Source organism: Sinocyclocheilus grahami, unplaced genomic scaffold (genome assembly GCF_001515645.1).
Source record: "Sinocyclocheilus grahami isolate Dianchi unplaced genomic scaffold, SAMN03320097.WGS_v1.1 scaffold216.1, whole genome shotgun sequence".
Taxonomy (NCBI): Eukaryota; Metazoa; Chordata; class Actinopteri; order Cypriniformes; family Cyprinidae; genus Sinocyclocheilus; species Sinocyclocheilus grahami.
In genome coordinates, this window is record NW_015505395.1 from 1034339 (window position 1) to 1057095 (window position 22757).

The following is a 22757-nucleotide window of genomic DNA, read 5'->3' on the forward strand; positions in this document are numbered from 1 at the left end:
AAATCTGATGCACTTTCTCCTGTCACTCGTTTTTTTTGTGTAGCTGCAAAATGCTAGAAGTCTCATTCAACACAAGTCAAGTTTAAACAGCTCCGTGTTTGGCTTACATTTCTTAAAACGCTGCAAGGCCCAAATTTGTGCCATATTTGTGTTTCCTGGCAAGAACTGAATGATCATCATCAAATATGCATGAATAAGGCAGCTTGTTGTACTATGCAAGCCAAACAAAACATGCTTTAATATGTTGCTTAATTAAAAAATCATTTCAATTATAGTAGTTTTTGGCCTGTGCTTATACTTCATAACCCTGTTTGTCATGTGATAAAACCCAAAACAGCTACTGAATATTTTTGCATTCACTTTCTAATGATTATTACTGTGTGCGGTTTATACATATTTGCATGTATTGTTACCATTACAGATTTGATTGGTGTAATGAAACATTTTCATGAATAATGACTCAAATTTCTGTCTGATCCTCACACAAAGCTATCATATAGCTTCTGAAGGCTCAGAAGATCATACATGATTTACAATTTTCCATTTTAATTGTACTTTTTATTCTTTTTGGAAACAAAATAGTCTGTAAAAATGATTTTTCAAAGTTGTAAATTAAACAAAGATTATTGGAATATGTTTTACACTTTTAAAACTTCATGTTTATTTCATTGTTTGTGAAATTTATTAGCAATTTTTGAGTGGAACTTCTTTTTACACCTTTTTTCTGTGCATGAGAACTTTTTTTCATTTTTAATCAAAACAATGAAAACTAAATGTGTGCAGTACATGGTTTTATTTATGTTACATTTATTTACATTTATGGATTTAGCCGATGCTATTATCCAAAGCAACTTTTAAATTTGTCGGCCATAAATTGCTATTTTTATTATTCGGCAACACAGCAACAAAAGCAGTAGCATAAAGCTGAAAGAAATAGCAATGAATGTTTTTAACACATGAGTTACATTCCTATTAACAACAACTGTTTTAACCATTATTCAACAGTAAACGGAATAATGCAATGCAGCTTTTTGCCTTTCTTGATGGACTGGAGTGGTGTGGATTACTTGTGGATTATTGTGATGTTTTTATCAGCTGTTTGGAATCTCATTCTGACGGCACCCATTCACTGCAGAGCATCCATTGCTGTGCAAGTGATGCAGTGCTACATTTCTCCAAATCTGATGAAGAAACAAACTCATCTACTTCTTGGATGGCCTTTTGGCAATTATTTTTTTATTTTTGAATGAACTATTCATTTAAACTAATATGTTGGTTAGCCGCATCAGAATCAAAGGGAATAAATACAAAATCCTGATAGACAAATCGGTTACTGTGGTTTTCATTTAACCAACCATGCACTGTAAAAAAAAATCCGTAAAATTTACGGTAAAAAACCGGCAGCTGTGGTTACCAGAATTTTACCGTAAAAAAATACGGTAGCAACGTTTTAGGTTTTACAGTTTTAACTTAAATTTACAGTTAAATACCGTAATTTCAAAAGCTGATCTCATAATGTCCCATCACTTCCTCGTGAGGGATGTGGCTTCACCTGGCTCAGGTATCAGGGTTGGGCCCATTATAAGTCAATGCAGCTGGGAAACATGCACAGAATCCTGGTACTGGGAAGAAACTACGCTTTTCTATACAAACAAGGTGAGCAGTCTAATACGAAAACAACATAATTTTACAGCATCTAACGTTTAACAGCAATCCTTCAAAGATCTAAACTCTTTTATGATACAAAACTATATGATTTTTGTTTTCTCTTTGAAATGCTTACCTTCACCTGTTGGGTTTCCGAGTAAATTTGACATAGTGATTATTGCGGTTTTACTGCATGTGTTGGAGTGACCGGAAAAAAACTGTAACACAGGTCAATATTCATTAATGATTTACTAAAGATAAATTAAGATTAATGTGTTCATCCACAAAGCTTGCATTCTGTTTTGTCTTCGTTTTCTTCTCATAAAATGTGTAGGTTTGTCTTTGTTGCTTGTTTTGTTCAGAGATGATGAAATTATATTTTTACAGCATCTGTCATAATTTTAACAGTTTTTTTGACAACACAAAGAGCTTTCTTATGATGTCCAAGGGTCAAGGCCGGAGAAATGAGGATAAGTATGTTGGAAAACGCATCTTCGGTGCTGATAAGGTTTATGGAGGCTCTCGTAAGAGCATCTATTGTGTTTGTGAGTGTATCTGGTAAAGCAGTTCATGAATTTCTGACTCATTTTTGACAGCAGAGACACTGGGAAATCATGCGGTTCAGCATCCTCTTCTTCATCGTGCTCTTGGGATTCCTCTACCTCACTCTGGCACAAGGTAAAAACCACATGTGATGATTGTATTACAAATAATCCGATTCTTTTACACAGAAAACACTTCTTCAAAGTTCAGAACAACAACAATTGAATACATTTTTACATTTCAAAATCCAATTGTCAGGGTGTATTTTGCCTGTTCAAACGAATTCTAAAAGAAAAACAAATTAATGTATTTAATGGTGCAGCAATGTTAAATTGCATCATTCTAAATGTTAATTAAAATCACACATGCAATGTAAAGTTTGGTAATCATTAGTTTTTGTCATATCCATACATATTTGTTGCATGATATGTATTATATTTAAATGATATTTAATTATGCTATTTATATATTATTATTTTTAAAGTATATTTTTACAGCATCTGTCATACACTGTAAAAAATGACCGTGAATTTAACGGTAAAAGACTGTAAAAATGCTACAGTAAAAACCCGTTAAATGGTTAACGGTAAATTCCCCTACTATATACGGTGAAAAACTGTATTGGACATTACATGTATTAGAAATTAATTTTACGGTAGTATACCGTTTTTGGAAGTAAAAAAGACAGTATAATTTACAGTGAATAACCGTAAATTGACATTCCCAGAATTCCCTGCATTACATTTCAAATGTGATGTTTTTTGTTGTAATAACTATGTTTCTTCTTCTAACTATGTTTTTTCTTATCAGTTTTGTATAGTAGGTTTGTGTGTTACACCTAATGTTGTTAAATGAATGTTTATTGCATTATTTCAGTTTCATGTGTGTTACCATGATGGTGTTTAGTGTTTGTGTGAATGACACTGTGCACCTTCTATATATGTTATTATTTAAATATAATATGATTATGATATGCTTGTGATGGGGTTTGGTTCATCATGTGACTTTCTCATCACCTCCTGCATTTAGTGGTTATCAGTGTATTACAAAGGTACAAAACAGATTTCAGTACTTCAATAAGGTTGGTATATTAACATTATATCAGTTAATGAAATTAAAACTGTAAAACCTAAAACGTTCCTACCGTATTTTTTATGGTAAAATTCCGGCAACCACAGCTGCTGGTTTTTTACTGTAAATTTTACGGAATTTTTTTTACAGTGTAATTTTAAGTGATTTTTGAGTGCTTTTATTCCTATTGCATATATGCATATAGTAAACAGTAATGGAATGATAATATTACTCCCATTTGTCCTCTTCTGTTTTGTACAACAAAGCAAATAATTAATTGAAAAAATATAAAAGAAATAATAGAAATGGTAAAAGTACTGATAACAGTGTGTCCACCTCACCATGTTCCTGTAATAGTAATTTAAAAATAAGTCACTTAGAGGTTACTAAACATTTTGTATGTGTGTACTTTGAATAGTTATTGAATTCAGTTTCACTTCTATGGCTCTGTTAACAGTTCTCATATGATAAGCACCCATGTTGTTTTTCCATCCCTTCCTTGTTTGCCACTATTTATGGTTTTATTAGACACATTCACTAAATCATCTGCAAAAATATTTATGCTATGATTCATTGATGCAAATGCGTTTTTTTATGCCATTGATGTGTATGTCTGTATGTCTGTAGGCTCGTATGAGGACTGCTGTCTGCAGTATGTCAGAAATATTAAGCCGTCTACGAGGAACAGAGTGATCAGCTACAGAAAACTAGAGCTGGACGGAGGCTGCAACATCCCAGCAGTTGTGTAAGCAACATTAATATACTACTTGGTAAATATAAGCAAAGAAGGCTGTGAAATACAGCTAAATAAAAGTACAGATTTATTTTCATAGCCTTCTTTGTTTTACCGAGGGTGCTAGTAATTCTGGCCACGGCTGTATATGTAAGACCTTTTAGACTATGTTTTAGTTATTTAATATAAGAATCTGGTTGGGTTTTAATAAAACATTTAGACTTCTTTGGAATCATGACTGGCACTCAGAGAGACATGTGACACAAAGTGAAGGGATGCCATAAAATGTATTGCACTGCAGTGAACCACAGAAGAGATATCTGTCTTTTATATGTGATTGTCTATTTTAAACCTCATAGTTAATGATGTTTAATGCAATCATCTCTCTGCAGCTTCACAATGAAACGTGGCCGTATGATTTGCACCGACCCCAGAGAAAAATGGGTCCATGGACTCATGCAGAGGGTGGACAGACTAACAAAGGCCTCATTTATGAAGAGGAAGGTGTGAATATTTTGATATTCATATAAAATGCACCATTTTTTAAGCATTTGTAATCACCTATTGACTATACTTCTGTAGTCAGGGTTATAATTTATAATAATTCTATAATTCATGCATTTAGCAGGTTTTTTTTACCAGTATGTGTGTTCCCTGGGAATCGATCCCACAACCTTTTGTGCTGCTAACACAATGCTCTACCACTGAGCCACAGGAACTTTATTATGATTATTAATTAAACCCATAAAAAAAATCTTTACTCAAAATAAAATAAAATACAATTTATAAAAAACAATTACACTTTATTTATTTCAGCTAGTTGTCAGGGCAACATTTCATATTTTTATTTATACAACAGTTCTTTCTGGTCCTCAAATCAGATTGGCTGAGAGCCTTTTCCAGCCGTGCGATATTCTAGTGACAACAGCACTCCAATCGTTTCACCGTTTGTTTCACTCCGCTTGCAATTTTTTTTCCACAGCGAGTGTCGTTTTGGTCTCATTAATCTATTATTTCTTCCAGAGCACATAGTTTTGTCTGAGGGCAAAATCTCATCATGTTATATTTCATGTAACTTTAATGCTGTATATCAGAGCTCCTTTTTTAATGAGTGAGTTAGCAGTAAAGGCTTTTATATTGAAAGAGAGTGAAACAGGGGTTGTAAACAAGGCTTCTACAGCCGAATCACAGCTGTGCTGATATACAGCCATGTCGCTCTGCTACTCGTGTGATATTGCTCATTTAGTTTAACTTGAAGAACTAAAATAACTATTAAATAAACTAAAAGTAATAGATACTTATTGATGAATACTTTTATTAAAAAAGTAAAAAATAAAATCAAAATAAAAACTACAAAATGACTAAAACCTTAACTAAAATAATTACAGATATATAAAAATGAAATCTAATTCAAAATATGAGTATATCAGATACTGCCTGCAGTGTGACAAATGAATTTTATTTTAATGTCTTTAAATGTACTAATATTCCTTAAAGGGATAGTTCACCCAAAAATGAAAATGTGATGTTTATCTGCTTACCCCCAGGGCATCCAAGATGTAGGTGACTTTGTTTCTTCAGTAGAACTCAAATTATGATTTTTAACTCCAGCCGTTGGAGTCTATCAGTCGTATAATGCATGGCAATGGTAACAAAATCTATGAGAGTAAAAAACCATGCACAGACAAATCCAAATTAAACCCTGCGGCTCGTGAAGACACATTGGTGTCCTAAGACACGAAACGATCGGTTTGTGCCAGAAACCGAACAGTATTTATATAATTTTTTACCTCTAATACACCACTATGTCCAACTTCCTTAACCGCGCGCACGGCGTCCGGTGCGTGAGGTGTGTACGCGCTCTGGCGTAGTTTACGCAAGCGCCGGAAGTGATCTCTCACGCGTATACGTCACTCCTTGTTTACAGAGTGCACAGTCGTTGTAGGTACGACGACTAATCAAAATGGTACTTACTCTTAAAAATAAAGGTGCTTCAAAAGGTTCTTCACAGCGATGCCATAGAAGAACCATTTTTGGTTCCACAAAGAAGCATTCAGTCAAAGGTTCTTTAAAGAACCATCTCTTTCTTACCTTTTTATAATCTGAAGAACCTTCTTTCACCACAAAGAACCTTTTGTGAAACAGAAAGGTTCTTCAGATGTTAAAGGTTCTCTATGGAACCATTTAGACAGAAAGGTTCTTCTATGGCATCGTGAAGCACCTTTATTTTTAAGAGTGTACTTGCGCTTATTCGGCTTGTTCAAACCAACTTAAAACTAAAAGATTATGTTCTCTCTCGCGAACTCATTCGGGAGTGGTGACTTTCCACGTATTCCCAACTTCTGAGCCTACTCGCCTGAAGTTATGCTTGATTGCTCTTCGGCTGGATATCAACACACCCATTAACATAAACTACGCCAGAGCGCGTACACACCTGACACACCGGATGCCGTGCGCGCGCTCAAAGCAGTTGGACATAGTGGTGTATTAGAGGTAAAAAATTATATAAATACTGTTCGGTTTCTCGCACAAACCGATCGCTTCGTGTCTTAGGACATCAATGTGTCGTCACAAGCCGCAGGGGTTTAATTTGGATTTGTCTGTGCATGTTTTTTTTACACTCATAGATTTTGTTACCATTGCCATGCATTATACGACTGATAGACTGTAACGGCTGGAGTTAAAAATAATTTGTGTTCTACTGAAGAAACAAAGTCACCTACATCTTGGATGCCCTGGGGGTAAGCAGATAAACATCAAATTTTCATTTTTGGGTGAACTATCCCTTTAATATCTATTAATAATAAGCTAAACCATAAAAATGGCATGTGTGATATTTATCAAAGAATACTTTTGTCAAAAGACATTATTTGAAATGTAAATCTGTTATTAAATCACTTAATTTTTGTTTTGATGTACAGAATTTAAGGGGTTAAACAAACCAGCGGCAGCCGAGAGAGGACCAGAGGGAAAGCAGCCCGAGAGTCTCGGCCAATCACATTCTTTCTTTGAGATCTGGCTCTCCAAGCGCACATTTCAGCATGGATTGTGATATTCTCAGTACTTCCGGTGTTCCGTCCTGTGCTCTATCTGGGATAAGGTGGCATTTCCTGTTTCCAGACTTTTGTCGCTTCACTGACGGACTGCTGGTTAAATGCTCAGAATGGGAGATGGCCATTATTTTCCTTTTCCACATGCTGCTGTTGCCCTCTGTTATAAAGCCTTGTGAGCTGCCTGCTTAGAAAGCCCAGAAGCATACTTTGGTTTAGCACAGGCGCACAGTCAGCAGTTTGTTGTTGTTCTTATTCAGTCTCCTCCGTTTCTTTTCCAACTGTGAAACAACGGCCTGGTTCAGTGTACTAATTACTGCAAAGTGCTGATGACGAAAATACCCTAAAAATACCATAGTGTTCGCATAAAAACAGAATTGTAGCTAGGCTCAAAAGTGGCTCTGCATTGTAATCAACTCAATTAGCGCTCATGTAAACCGCATTTAAATTACATTAGGCTACATTTAAATTACTTTTACTGGTACTTCTCTGAATTTAATAAAATGTATATTTAAATTCCTTGTGTTTTGTCCGCCATATAGCAAAGCGTGAAATGCTGCTTGAACATACTGACTACATAGGCAGCTCACTAGTTGTGTATAGCATACTGTATACTACTGTATAGCTCCTGTATGAACTTTCACATTGCACACTTTGATTTACTGCTTTTGCCCCACAGTATCTATAATAAATAGCCAGTGTGATCGAAATATTATTAGCTGTAATTGTGGGTGGGAAGGTTTTGTAAGCAAAGCAGATAATCCTTCTATTTCCTTATGAGTTTATTATACTGCCGACAAATGACTTTTGAGTTTGTATGATATTATAATGCATTGTAAATGATGATTTGTTATTTTGGTTAATGCAATAAGCTTAATGGGTGATTATTTTATAGTTATTGATAGAATGAATATTCATAGATCGCATTCATATTCATGAATCTCAATTTCTGCATATTTCATTTTATATGTTTGGTAGAGGTTTTTTTATTTTTTTTATTTAAGTGGAACTACTGTTTTTCACTTTAATGTTCACACTTAATCCAGTGAGAATGCATCTTTATATAGGATATGATACGATGTGTTTTATTGTTTTGCTGTTTTGAAACTGGGTCATAAGCTCTTTGGGTTCGAGACCTGGTAAAATATTCTTTACACTGCAGATATTTTCTCATATATATATAAAAATAAAATTTTTTGAAAATAACTGGATTTATCCTTTTTTTACATGATGCATGCATGATGTGAGATATAACATTTTATTGTTTTATTTATTAAGTGTGTTTCTCCTATAATCCCTATTAGACGATAAGACACAGATAAATCAATATTTGGCATACTGAAAGTATAGACCTATAAAATTAATGTAGATCAGTTGATTTTAGAAGAATTTGATGAGAAATATTTAAATTCATGACTTCAGTGTCTTGCAATTACGTTTTGAGACACATGACTGTAGTAGACAAATCTGACAGTCCTAATCCATTTCAGACTTTATTTAGTATAAAATAGTTTTTATTGCATTGTAACCTACTTTCACTTTCCCATGAAACAAAGACTTGTTGCGCAATAAAACAGGGTCAATAAAAAGCCAGAGAATTATAGCCTATGGCTCTTGTGAAACAGAGCGAGGCTGTTACATTTACTTTCTAAAGGTCAGCTTTTACATGAAAGTACTGTGGCGGTGCATGGTACAATCAGATATGTACCACAACACTGATTGTTATAAATAATCTTTCCTAAGTTGCTTTGGAAGAAATTATCTTTTAGATATAAAAGTACAATGTACCACAGTATTGTACCCAAAGGTTATACCATGGTAAATCTCCAAAAACATAGTACCGTGCTATTGTTTTCTTAGTGAAAGACGTGCCAAACTCTACAATGCAAGCATCACTATCTTGTCACGGCTAATGGCGAACGCTTTAGACATGCTGTCTGAATATCCGCCTCTCCTGCGGGTTCCAGCATGCTGCTGTCATCCTGGAGTTCTCATTTCACGTGTAACATGTGAAGTCCCATTTTTGCACCTTTACGGCATTTTTCCTTCTCTTCATCGCTGGTGGTGAAGGAGGCCGAGGCATATCTGCTCAGATAGCATCTCAGCGAGATGTGCCTTTAGAAATTGGCTTCCTTCGTGATAAATTGTTTCATAAATAGTTCATTCTGGCCTCGAGGCAAAAATATCCTGCAGAAAGGTTGGGTTTCTATACTTCAAATGTCGAAAACGAGATGTGGAGGCCATAAAAACATAATTTACACTGGTAATGATGTGACTGAGGAAAATAGTTCTTTTTATCTTTCTTTTAATCTTTTCCTGTGTGAGGAGCGTAAAGCCTGAGGACTGAAGCATTACACATGAGTAAATCTTTAGCCTACCTTTTAGTTGTTTTTAGTACTTTTTGTAGTTTTAGTACTTTTTCTCATGAGCCGGTTCTTTTTAGTGAGTCAAAATCATTCAGCGCAACCAGCGTAGTCCCATTCATAACAAATTACTATAATGAGTCGGATCTTTTAGTGACTCAACAACATAAGTAGGCCTATTGTATTTCGCAACTAGTAGTTCGATTCAGGAACAAACTACTCTTATGAGCAAGTTTTTTTAGTGAGTCAAAAAACATACAGTGGAACCAGCATAGTGCAGTTCATAAAAAATGACTGATAAATTGGTTTATTTTAGTTAATTAACATAGGTAGGCCTACTTCACGACTTGTTCAATTAATGAACAATTGACTCTTATACCAGTTCTTATGGTGACCGAGAAGTGCAAAGCAAATCACAATTCTGAAAACAAAATAACAAATTACAAACGCAAATGCAAGTCTAAAAAACTAAATAACAATTCAGAAAGCACAACAACAATTCAGAAAACATTATAGCAAGTCAGAAAACACAATGACAAATCCGAAAACAAATGAACAAGTCAGAAAACACAACGACAAACCGGAAGCGGTAGGTATAGTTTGAGACAGCGCCATTGGTTTGGGATTAGTCACCGCTGACTGGACGAGACATCTGTCAATCAACGTATACAGAGAAGAACCAGCCGAAGAACAGCAGAGTCGTGGTAGAAAGTTCTGAAGATGGTATTAAAGTAGCTCAGTTTAAATGTATTGTATGAATTGCCTTTACTATGGAAGAAAAAATACGGAGTGTATATTTACATTTAGTTAAAAGTGGATGCAAAATATCAGCTCCAATGGTGCAGTTGGATAAGTGTGTGTTGTTGGCTTTTTGACGCGATTGACCTGGGTTCGATCCAGCCTTTTGACAAACTTTTTTTTCCTCCCTTTTCAAATCTCTTATCACATCGTAAAGGCATTTATTTTCAATAAATATTAAGGAAATAATCAAAAAGTTGAAAATAAAGTATGGGGTAGGGTTAGGGTAGGTGTAGGGAGGGCTTTATTGTACCAATAAGGTGGCATCCATTTAATAATTAAAATTAAAATTATAATTTACACTCAATACGTTATTATTGCATACTGTTTTATAATGTACTACAATTCTGAAGTGCAGATAATTGCCACTATTTGCAACAAGTAGTATACTTGATAGTATACTTAGAAATTCTGCTATTTTACTTATATTTACTTATTAATATATATTTTCACTTAGTGTAAATAGAATCCATTGCTAATACGAGATTTGAAAAGGGAGGAAAAAAAAGTTTGGCAAAAGGTGGGATCGAACCCGGGTCGATTGTGTCAAAAAGCCAGCAACACGCACTTATCCAACTGCGCCACTGGCGCTGATGTTTTCAGACACTTTTAACTAAATGTAAATATACACCCCGTATTTTTTATTCCAGAGTAAGGGCAATTCATACAATACATTTAAACTGAGCTACTTTAATACCATCTCCGAACTTTCTACCACGACTCTGCTGTTCTTCGGCTGGTTCTTCTCTGTATACGTTGATTGACAGATGTTTCGTCCAGTCAGCGGTGACTAATCCCAAACCAATGACGCTGTCTCAAACTATACCTACCGCTTCCGGTTTGTCTGGTTTGTCATTGTGTTTTCTGACTTGTTAATTTGTTTTCGAATTTGTCATTGTGTTTTCTGACTTGTTATATATGGATATATTGTTTTCTGAATTGTTATTTTGTTTTTTAGACTTGCATTTGCGTTTGTAATTTGTTATTTTGTTTTCAGAATTGTGATTTGTTTTGCACTTCTCGGTCACCGTAAGTTCGTTTTAGTAGCCAAGTCAAAAACATTCAGTGCAAGCAGTCACATTCATAATAAATTACTCTGAGTCGGTTCTTTTTATTGAATCTTTTAGTGAATCGACCACATAAGTAGGCTACTACGCGAAACGATTCTAATGAGCAGAGCAGGGTTTTTTTTTTTTTTTTTTAATTAGTCAAAACATTCAATGCCACCAGCATAATCAGTTTAAAAAATGACTCTCATGAGCCCGTTCTTTTTAGTGAATTAACAACACAATATGCAACAAACGACTATTATGAGCTGGTTCTTTTTAGAGAGTCAAAAAACATTCAATGCAACCAGCGTAATCGGTTTCAAAAATTATTTTTTATGAGCAAGCAAGAACTTTTCATCTCTAAACAATATTGTCTTCAGAACACCAAAAGTGCTGTCCTTTTTAGGTGTAAACTAGCCACTTTTCCTGGGCTGCGAGCAAAAAATATGGATTATTACAAAGAAATCTACAATAATAATGTAATATGATAAAATGTCACGATTACATGTAGGAGAGAGTATTTATTATTCTACTATAGTTCTTTTAAGTAGGCCTATCCTGCCCAACCCTACAGGTGATCGGGCCCTCAGGTGAATATTATCTCCTAATGCATAAAAACCAATTCAGGTGCGCAATAAGCTCATCCTTTCAGAGCTAGTAATGCAAAATATTAGGAAAGAAAACAGCATCCATATATGTGGGTCAGGTTATATATTGAGGCCACAGATGTAAAAACAACATGCAGTGCTCATTGTGCCTATAAGGAACTACAGTTCTTTCAGTTTAATGCATTTCCATACTTTTCCATTGTTTCTTTAATCCAAGACAACTGTTATCGTTGCTATTGGTGGTTTCAGGAACGCTTGCATAGCTTAGAGGGATTCGATTTTAGTTTTATTTAAGGCAATTCAGTCCTGAACATGTTAGAGCTCAGCTTTAACATGCAGGAATACACAAGCACACTTTACCTCATGTCAACTATGAGGAGATTAGTCTCAGAAGTTGGTGAAACATTTTGGTGGAAAGGGTCCAATAACAGTACTTTCTAAACTCCTTATTGAGGCTTTAACGTGCTAGTTAGGGTGCTGTACAGTGTTTGCACAAGTGCAGTAGATTACGCCGATTTTTGACGTGGCATGTAAGTTATTTGCAGGTCTTACAAGAAACTTTAAATTACATTTGGAAAATGCTTTGACATTGCACACATGCATAAACTGCATTTTTGTAGCTCAACCAGGTGCAAGGTCATGGGTTCGATTCCTAAGGAACGCATGAACTGATAAAATGCATAGCCTATCTTAAACGCATGTAAGGCAAGCTGCTGTGGATAAGAGTGCCAAATGTATAAATGTCATTGCATTTAAGGTATAAATTTAATCAGTTCATGCAATTCCAATGGGAATCGAACCTATGACCTTACCATTGATAGCTCATGATACCATGATGCATGAATTTAGGGCTTGGCGACTTACTGTAGAGTCATTAATACATTTAGAAATTTAGTGATATGATTGTGCTTTGTTATCGGGAAGTATGACTGGACTTTCGTTTTCCATTAAATGGAATTGCATTATAAGCAAACAGAAAGAATAAAATTATTTAAAAAAAGAAAGAAAAGAAAGTAAGATGCACCCTCTGACTTTTGATTAATTGAAATGAATCATATAGACTTTTTAACACAATAAATGTAACATTTTAACGCAGTAAAAACATTTGCTGTTAGAAAGCAAAGTATCTGGGAAACTCCAAGATATGGTCACAATCTCAAATGCCAAAAATGTGCTGTGCTAAAACATGATAAAAGTAATTGCTTTGGGGAACGGTTTGTTAAGTTTAAGACAAGACCTATAATCATCTGATAAGAAAATCCTTTAATTTTATGCCGGTTTGCATGTCATAATTAACCAATTTTGCAGCAGAAATATAATAATTGACTTCATGATCAATAATTAAAAATGTTTCAACACAATTGACAGCATCACCAGTGCTCATGAAGCAGGATGCAGCATGTGCCATATAGTATGCAATGACCTTATTTTGTTCTGTTTTCTATGTGAATATATTGTAAAATAATTAATTGCATGCTGTAATCAAAGCAGAATTTTCAGCATCATTACTTCAGTCTTCAGTGTCACATGATCCTTCAGAAATCATGCTGATTTGCTGCTCCAGAAACATTTCTTATTATCAATGTTGAACACTGTTTATTTGAAATAGAATCTTTTGTAATATTATAAATGTCTTTACGGCTGCTTTCAATCAATTGAATGCATCCTTGCTGAATAAAAGTACGTAATGTCCCCAAATTGTCTTCCCAAACTTGCTGATAAAGAAATTACACAGAGCTTTTGGCATGTTTAAAAACAAGGCAAAGAATATGGATGTGTTTCGGTACAGTATCACTGCAGGGCTCCACTGATCAAACAGTAGAGAGGACGAGCGTGACTCATATGTTTTCATACTTCTCAGTGCCTTGTATTTTTCATAAAATTACAGTGAATCAAAATGAAAAGAATTTGGCACAGAGTTCGGCTGTATTATGATTAATCAAATGCGGGTGTGAAAGTCTTGATAGGATGACATTGACTGCTTCATCACAGCGTTTCATGTTAATGACTGCAATCACAATGAAACTGTTTTGTCAACAAATGAACTATTAAAACCCATAAATTGTGTCTGACGGGTCATTCAGGTGCCATTCTTGTGTCCCTCAAATACACCGGTGCAAAATGAGTTCAAGAATGAATAACTGATGTCAGTTTTTGCTTACAATGCTACTATAGAAATCACTTTCTTGGTTGTATTTTTAAACATTTTGCGTTCTTTCATCAAAAGGATGCTTTTTGACCTGTGTACTTTCCTGTATAAAATGCACATTTTGAAAACTAAACATTAAATAAACATTTTGTCTCTGCTTTTTATCTTATGATTTATGTTTGCAAATATCTTAAAACATCAGCCTGTCATAGTTCAACTGATCATTGAAAATAATATATCAGCATTACATTTTAATAAACACCTCAAGTGTCTTGCTATTGAATACAAGGCTTTTAATGTCATTAAACTGTAAAACATTCAGTTCTATTATTTTTCTGAAGGCACAAAAATTTTATTCTTTTAAAAAGTACTTTAATGGATCAAATTAGACCATTATAAATTTTAATTTTTAATAATTTTCCCCCCAATTATTATGATGCAATCAAACTCGTAACAAAATTTGGTAGTTCTGCATGTTGTTTCAGGGTTAGCTCTACTTCACTGCATAGACATCAAACAGTCTCTGGTGCCCTCGGCTGCTTGTCACCAGTCTTAAAAGAAGAATAAGTCATGCTGTTTGCACAGTAATGCTCGGGTGTTGTGGGTGTTTACCTGCTGGGGCCCGTTTCAACTCTGAGGTTCAGCCAACTCTGAGTTGGAACTTGAACTTACCCTGAGATGGGAAACTTTTCGGGTTCAGAACAGCTGAACTGAGTTAGTTCAATCGACTCTGAGTAGGTTGACTCTTGAGTTTAGTGCGTGCTCCACAATTATGAAAAACCATGATCAATGGAGCGAAATTATGATTCACCATGGCAAAAGCACCCGACAAAAAGACGTCCGCATAATGGTATCCCACAGGCAAAAGAAAAAGCAACAACCAAAAAATTATTAAAAAGACAAAAAAAAATCAGCTAAACATGAAGTATAAACACATGGCCACTTGATTCTTAAATCAAGATGCATTTTCTATAAGAAAAATGACATAAGGTATTTAGTCTTTTAAGTGTATTTTTCTTATTTTGCAAATGATCTGCCAATGGGGTAAGACAAATAATCTTGTTTCCATTTGCATTAAGATTATTTTTCTTGTTTTAAGTAAAATACTCACTAAGAAAAGCATTTTTTAAACATCCCTTATACACTTTAAAAAGGGGGAGAAGACTGTAAGAAAAAGAAGCTTTCCTCTATCTGTAAATATTTGGATGTTGATGAAATTTGCTCATTTTGTGGTCTTGCTAAAGACACAGCTGCCCATTTATTTAGTGATTGTAGTATAACCACTACATTTTGGGTTGATTCAAGTTCTTATATTTTTAACCCTACTAATGTGACCCACAGTTTTATCCTTAAAGATTTTTTTTATTTATTACAAAAACCCAAAATCGTTGAATATGTTGTTAATTTCTTTATTTTATGTGCAAAATGTTTCACCCACAAGCAAAACTGGCTTAAACCTAATTTGTTTTCCTCTTTTTCTTGTTGAATTTAACTCTCGTTTCATCCCTCAGGCATATAAATAACAATCAATGGGAACTTTTTGTCAGTAATAAGTTCTTGCTTGACCATAGCAACCGCCACTAATCATTTAAAATGAATGTTCACAGAAACACCTTCTAAAGGCTTTCAATGCAGTGGCATTACTGCTTTAAACTTTATTACTCAGGAATTTAATGATCGTATATTGATCAATACATAAGAGTTCAATATGTGTGTCACATGTAGGTGAGTGTAATGTAATGTCATGAATATGACGGTTTTTATGCATGTTTATGACAACTGTCATTAAGTGTCATTCGCTCAGTTATGTAATTTTTAATGCAAAGATGACATTGTTTGAGATGTCTTTGTTATGGGCTATGGTTACGGGTAAGGGTAGGGGTAGGGTTAGGTTAGGGTTAGGTCAAATAATGTCATATTTGCAATAAAAATGACATAACTGAGTGAATGACAATTAATGACATTTGTCATAAACATGCATAAAAACCTTCATATTCATGACATGTGTCATGTCATGATTATGAAGGTGCCATGTCAGTCTTATGCACACCCCTTCAAGTAAAGTGTTACCGAAAACACAAACACCAACTAAGACGAAACAGACAAAGGAACTGGGGAAACGTAGGGTGTAAATACATGATTACCAAACTGAAACAGGTGCATGGAACTAATTAACAACCAAGGAGACTAACTATAGGGAACTCATTTAACTGGGAGCACAGGAAAAAACAGGAGCACTGAAAACCAAATATAAAGAGAACATGACCCTGACAATGAGCACTCTATAAGAGAGTATACTTGACAATCAAATAAAGTCGGTGTGTTTATGTGTACTGTATATCTCATATTAAAATAGCTTTTACAAAATGTTATACAAAATGGGAGCCATTTGGCTGCCAACGTCAGTGTTTTAAATGAGCTTTTTTATATATATATTTTCATTTATTAATTCATTTTTATTTTAGTTTTAGTAATTGTATTTATGTAATTTTATTTCAGTCAGTCGCCAAAGCAACAATATTATTATTATTTTTTTGTTAACGTGTTTTAAGTTTAAGCTTTTCATCTAATATGTATATGTATTTTTATTTGAGATTACATTTTTACTGGAAATATTTTTAATAGTTTTAGTTTTAGTTACCAATAACAACACTGATTGGACATTGGATGTAAAATTCACTTTTAAACATGGTGTTTGCATATAAATGTGGCTTAGCAGGGTGTTGACACAACCACCCTACAATGATAAAAATCCATATACTTTTTTTTTAATCCCAGAAAAACCTAAGCAATTATCAAGCAGATTTTCTGAGCAATATGACGTCATACTGCTCAAATATGCACCTTGTAATGAAAACAAACTTTTTAAATATAAAATATTTTCTTATTAGTTGGCATATTAATAGATAATACATGCATTGTATTAATAAAAAAATATTGTGTGCCGAGTTAGCCTATATTTTTCCCTTTTTCAAGTGATTAAATATCGTTAATTCAATTTCATCTGAAATAATCCATAAATGCTAAGGTAATAAGATTTATGGAATATTTATTTATCAAGTACTAAAGTTTTACAGCAAATGACCGATAACTGAAAAAGTGAATAGGCCTATTTGTAGCATAAGGCTTGTAAAATTAAGCGTTAAAAATCAACCGTGCGTCTGCGCTAATTAAAATGATTTAATTAAGCTTGGCATGCAATTTATCAACACATAACTTTTAACAACTATTTTTATGAATATAAATATAAAATATTTTCTTATTAGTTGACATATTAATAGATAATACATGCATTGTATTAATAAAAAAATATTGTGTGCCGAGTTAGCCTATATTTTTTCCTTTTTCAAGTGATTAAATATCGTTAATTCAATTTCAGCTGAAATAATCCATAAATGCTAAAGTAATAAGATTTATGGAATATTTATTTATCAAGTACTAAAGTTTTACAGCAAATGACCGATAACTGAAAAAGTGAATAGGCCTATTTGTAGCATAAGGCTTGTAAAATTAAGCGTTAAAAATCAACCGTGCGTCTGCGCTAATTAAAATGATTTAATTAAGCTTGGCATGCAATTTATCAACACTTAAACACATTAAATAATAAAAAAAAATCCAAAAAATTGCACAGAAAGAGCAATCAATCGTATTTCTTTCTGTATGGCTGTATGCTGTCTATAAGATGGCACAGACGGCGGACTGCGCTTGTTTTCTGTGCACGGTCGTAGGGTGAGACCAGCACCTCCTCCCGGGACGGGTGTTGGCGGGACAGAGCGCCGTGTATCCCGCAGACTCTACGGATCTGCTCCTCTGGATTCGGTGCAGAAGAATCCGGTAGATCCCGGTCAGCGGGCTTCGGCAATCCAACACCATGTTGTTCCTGAGATGAATCTCGGTGATTCCCAGCTCCTCGAGGGCGAGTTTGACCGAGCGCTCGTCGGCGGAGAGCGTCCGTGAGGGGTCGGCCAGGTGCGCAGGTGTGGGAGGAGCAGGTGCGTACGGCTGCGGATACTCGACTCCCCTCAACCACGCGCTGGACATGATTTGCGCCAGGGATATCCGGTCAGCCGGAACCAGCCTCAACGCGCCCTTAATCACATACTGACAGGCGTCAGGCACGAACGCAGGAAAGGCGTAGGATCCTCTGAGGATGCAGAAGCGCAGTCGTCTCAGACTCGAGCCGGTAAAGGGGAACGTGGCCGTCACCATGAAGTACAGCAGCACGCCCAGAGCCCAAATGTCCACCAGCGGTCCGATGTAACCCTCGTCCCGAAAGAGTTCAGGGGCGGCGTAGGGCGGAGAGCCGCAGAAGGTGGTGAGGATGTCGGTGGGTTTGCATTCAGCACTGAAGCCAAAGTCACCCACTTTGATGCAGTATGTGGTGGTGTAGAAGACGTTTTCAGCCTTCAGGTCCCGGTGGATGATGTTGTTGTCATGCTAAAGGTAAAACACATATATATTTTTTTAGATATTTGCATGAAATGCTAACTGATTACAGTATGCAGTATGTGGATTGTCTGTATGCATGCAGTACTTGTGTGCATTTGTGCAGCACAATGTAATGCACTTGCCTTGAGTTTCCATTTCCAGTAGAATGAACAGCAAGTCATGTCAGCTGTTATATTTAACACGTTTGACTCATTATTTTATCAGACTGCTAAAAGTGAAGATAAGGTAGTAGCAAATAAAGAATTAATGACTATAAAAATGTCAAGTGGTGTAAAAATTCATATATTTTCCTTATACATTGAAAACACTTGAGTGCTAAAAATCGAACATTTTAAGGGTTAAACGTATTTGAAAAAGAAATGCAAAAATGATTACACCGCCATTTACATTTATGCCTCCCAAAACCAATAACACTGTGGCTCACCATGTGTTTGACAGCAGACAGTATCTGAGAGAAGACCAGTTTACTCTCCAGATCAGACAGGCGTCCTCTGGTGACGATCCTGGAGAACAGCTCTCCTCCAGGCGCGTACTCCATCACCAGATGAAGCCTGCGAAACGTGTCCACCACCTCATACAGACGCACGATGTTGGGGTGGGACAGTCTTTCCATGCAGCGTATCTCAGACGAGAACAACCTCTGCGAGCGCTTGTCCAAACACAACTTATCCAGGATCTTAACAGCTACCCTTTCTGAGAGAGAGGAGTGAAAGGGGAGTAAATGCACGCCAATGTCACATGGGTCAGTTATAGTAAGGCAGATTGTTTAAAAATGTAGTTTTGCACGTTTCATACATTCTTGATTTATATAAGAATGTTATCTGGAGTGAACCAAGGTTATTATAGTTAACTAAATTTAAATCCAACATTAAAACCATTAAAAAACGTATTACTTGAAATAAACTATAAAAAAAAAAATTTCAGCTAGTTGCCAAGGCAACATTTCTTATTTATAGCTTATTGCTAGCATGTTTTACTGTGATTTAACATATAGCTAACGTGAATGCAAAAAAATCTGGCTAAAAACCAGCTAAAACCATCTGATTTAGAAAAACCCCCAGCAAAAAACCTATTAAAATCAGCTAAAACCATCTGATTTATATAAAAAAAAAATGCTTAAAACCAGTTTTTTTTTTTTTGCTAGGCTGGTTGTCTAGTCTTAGCTGGTCAAGCCAACTTAATTAGGAAACTTTTAGCGCATTCATCATAGAAGATGTGTATTGCATGGAATAGTTTTTTTAATTTTAATTTTAATTTCTTTTTTTCAATGAATAGATTTGGGCACAAAAATGAGCACTGAGCACTGACACAAATGCACTTCTGAAACAAAACAAAAATCATAAAAAAATATTAATAAAAAATGAAATGATTTGACCACCCTTTTACCTTCTACACTGTTTTGTTTCTGAAAAGGTAACATTCATATGGTGACAGGACGGGTTATACAGGACATCAAGGTGGGTCTCCAGGGGGGTTTATAGAAATGAACACATCCTGATGAAGATTAACTATAATCTTCTGGATTAACCCAGATTTGTCTGGACAAATGACGTGATGAACACATGTTCGATTACCATTCACAACAAAAGAAAATCTGAAGGGAGGTTTAGGTATTTTGCATTGAATGCAGCAACACTCCGACATTTTAAATGACTTAAAAGAACAAAGAAAGTGTCTCTCACCATTGGTCAGATCGTGAATGCCGAGTTTGACCTGAGAGAAGTTTCCGCTGCCTATTTCACCGTGAAGCTCGTAAAAGCCAATCCATTTGCCGAAGGTGAGGTCATTGACAAGCTTCTCCTTGTGGCCGAGGTCATAGACGGCTCTTGCGAAAGGCGTCTGCTTCACGCTGACCTCCGGGCTCTCAACTGCAGGTTTTCTGTCCAGTGCTTGACTGCTCGTCTTCTCCTCCGTGGTTTTATCGACCTCCATCCAGGCCGACTGAGGCACAAGCTCTTTGTGGCGAGACGGCATTGTTTGCTGGGCCACCTGCCCTGTAGAAAAAAAGAGATCTCATTAATATCTCAATTGCTCCTCATAGACAGCAATGAGGTTAAATGGAGAATTTTTACTAGTCTCCTTCTTCTTTAGATGTTTCTCCTGAGAAAAAGACCCCGGTAGTCTCACCTCATGCATCTCCTTTAGAGTTTCAGAAGAGATCTCAGTGTCTCAAACTGTGCTCAGACCCTTTGTGTTTCATTTTTTTCATAGCTTAGGAGATTTTCCGGTTCTCAATTATGTTTCATTTACCTAAGCTTTGTCTCTGATGTTTCTCCTAAAATTCCTTGTGAGAAATAAAAACAGACAGAAATCAGTCAACAGCTGTCCTACAGTTCTTGGCAGAACTATATAAGAGTTCATATTGAGATCTGAGCACAGTTTGAGATATTTTTGAGATCTCTTCTGCGATTACTCTGGTCTTTTTCTCAAGAGAAACACCTGAGATGAAGCAAAAGTCCCCATTTGATCTCATAATCGTTGTCTAGGTGGGAAAAAATCCAGATATTAAAGAGATCTAATGTGAGATTTTCTTGCCTATGGGAAGATCTAAGATATTTCTCATTAAATGCTTCCTTGTCTAAATAATCAGAGTTATGCTATTCACATTTATAAAGCATCTACATTGTCTTTTTCATGTCTTTTAATCTTATTTCTACTAAGGAGTCTTAAAAGAACATCTAAGAACTCCACAGTTTCCTGAGCTACAAAAGAGCAACGTTTGAACAACATTTTAACATTTTCTTCTTTGTCCTAAAACTCAAATAAGACCATTTAGGACATACAATTGTTTCATAAAATTCTATGGAGAACTACATACGAATCGTTTAAGTTCATACTGAGATATTTTTGAGATCTCTTCTGAATCTTGTAAGTAGATTACTGGGGTTTATTTCTTAAGAGAAACACCTGCAATGAAGGTGCTTCAGCAAAAGTGTCCATTTAATCTCATAATTGCTCATAATATATGGGGAGCCAATGGGAAGATCTCAGTATGAACTCAAACATTTCTCATCAGACATCCAAATATCCTTAGTGATGCTATACACAATAGATTTAAATGTCTTTTCCATGCCTTCTTTAGTTATATCTACTAAGAAATCTCAGGAGAACATCTGAGAACTCCATAAAGTGTCATGAGTTATGAAAGAGCAAAATCTGAGCAATAACATTGTCCTTGTTGACATAAAAACTCAAATAAGATCATTCTGGATTTAAAATGTGTTTTCAAACTCGCACAGAATCTGTGCTCATCTGTTTTTCTCAGTGAGAAAGGACATTTAAGTGTCAACTTTGTCTCAGATGTTTCTCTTAAAATTCCATATGAGAAATACAACTAGTCAATAGCTGTCATACAGTTCTTTGGAGAACTTTGGAGAAACGTTCTCTTCATGTAGAGTTGTTCTTATTGAGATATGTTTTAGATGTCTTCTGAATCTCGTAAGGAGATTACTAGGGTCTTTTTCTCAAGAGAAACACTTGAGATAAAAGAGACTTCAGAAAATGTCTCCTTTTAATCTCATATTCGTTGTTGTCTAGGAGGAAAAAATCCAGTTATGGAGAGCCTTTGTGAAGATTTCAATATGAACTCAAACATTTCTTATCAAAAGCTTTCTAGTCCGAATTATCTGAGATATAGTATACACATTTATAAAGACCGAAACTGTCTTCATGCCTTTTATTCTTATTATTTCTACTTAGGAGAACATCTGAGATCTTCTTAAAGTTTCCAGAGCTATATGAAGGAGCAACATATGAGCAATAACATTGTCATCTTTGATCATTCAGGATATTAAATTGTGTTTTCAAACTCACACAGAACCTGTCCTTTCCCTTTTTTCTCAGTCTTTAGTGGTAAAGTGCCGCTCGTCATACATAAAAACATCCTCTACGTCTTCTGGTTTCTCCTTCTGGTTGCCTAAGGTCCTTAAGATCCAGTCTTATTCAATCCAGTGAAGACCAATGAAGACCAGTCTTATTCAATCAGGCGAGTATTATTTATTAACGTTCATCTCAATGAACTAGAATCTTCCATCGAGACACACGTGGTTATGGGAAGATCTAAGATATTTCTCATTAAATGCTTCCTTGTCTAAATAATCAGAGTTATGCTATTCACATTTATAAAGCATCTACATTGTCTTTTTCATGTCTTTTAATCTTATTTCTACTAAGGAGTCTTAAAAGAACATCTAAGAACTCCACAGTTTCCTGAGCTACAAAAGAGCAACGTTTGAACAACATTTTAACATTTTCTTCTTTGTCCTAAAACTCAAATAAGACCATTTAGGACATACAA

The 22757-nt window shown here is 35.3% G+C and overlaps 2 protein-coding genes across 3 annotated transcripts; one reads left to right on the top strand and one right to left on the bottom strand.

The window, feature by feature from the left end:
* Positions 1-1600: 1600 nt before the first annotated feature.
* On the top strand, positions 1601-8030 carry LOC107596238 (C-C motif chemokine 25-like). 2 transcript variants are annotated; one of them, XM_016286926.1, is made up of 5 exons: positions 1601-1656; positions 2244-2325; positions 3889-4006; positions 4387-4498; positions 6916-8030. In XM_016286926.1, the coding sequence occupies exons 2-5, from the start codon at positions 2262-2264 to the stop codon at positions 6928-6930; spliced, it is 309 nt and encodes a 102-aa protein (XP_016142412.1). In that variant the 5' UTR covers positions 1601-1656; positions 2244-2261; the 3' UTR covers positions 6931-8030. The 2 variants fall into 2 exon arrangements, with proteins under 2 accessions (XP_016142412.1, XP_016142413.1); XM_016286927.1 differs by having other exon boundaries at positions 1603-1656; positions 2247-2325.
* LOC107596237 (serine/threonine-protein kinase NIM1) lies at positions 7772-22478 on the bottom strand. The gene is made up of 5 exons (XM_016286925.1): positions 22274-22478; positions 20143-20454; positions 18885-19153; positions 17782-18448; positions 7772-7848 (listed from the first exon to the last, which is right to left on the bottom strand). Exons 1-5 carry the CDS (start codon positions 22341-22343, stop codon positions 7811-7813), a joined length of 1356 nt encoding a protein of 451 aa, XP_016142411.1. The 5' UTR covers positions 22344-22478; the 3' UTR covers positions 7772-7810.
* Between the last annotated feature and the right edge of the window lie 279 nt (positions 22479-22757).

Bases quoted from the DNA above. Each gene is read 5' to 3' on its own strand.
- LOC107596238 (XM_016286926.1), top strand. From the start codon at position 2,262: ATGCGGTTCAGCATCCTCTTCTTCATCGTGCTCTTGGGATTCCTCTAC. The intron at 2,326-3,888 runs GTAAAAACCACA...GTATGTCTGTAG, and splicing joins CTACCTCACTCTGGCACAAG to GCTCGTATGAGGACTGCTGT. The intron at 4,007-4,386 runs GTAAGCAACATT...ATCTCTCTGCAG, and splicing joins TGCAACATCCCAGCAGTTGT to CTTCACAATGAAACGTGGCC.
- LOC107596237 (XM_016286925.1), bottom strand. From the start codon at position 22,343: ATGTTTTTATGTATGACGAGCGGCACTTTACCACTAAAGACTGAGAAA. The intron at 20,455-22,273 runs GTGAGTTTGAAA...TTTTTTCTACAG, and splicing joins AGGGAAAGGACAGGTTCTGT to GGCAGGTGGCCCAGCAAACA. The intron at 7,849-17,781 runs GTCCCGCCAACA...CAAACTCAAAAG, and splicing joins TGCGGGATACACGGCGCTCT to TCATTTGTCGGCAGTATAAT.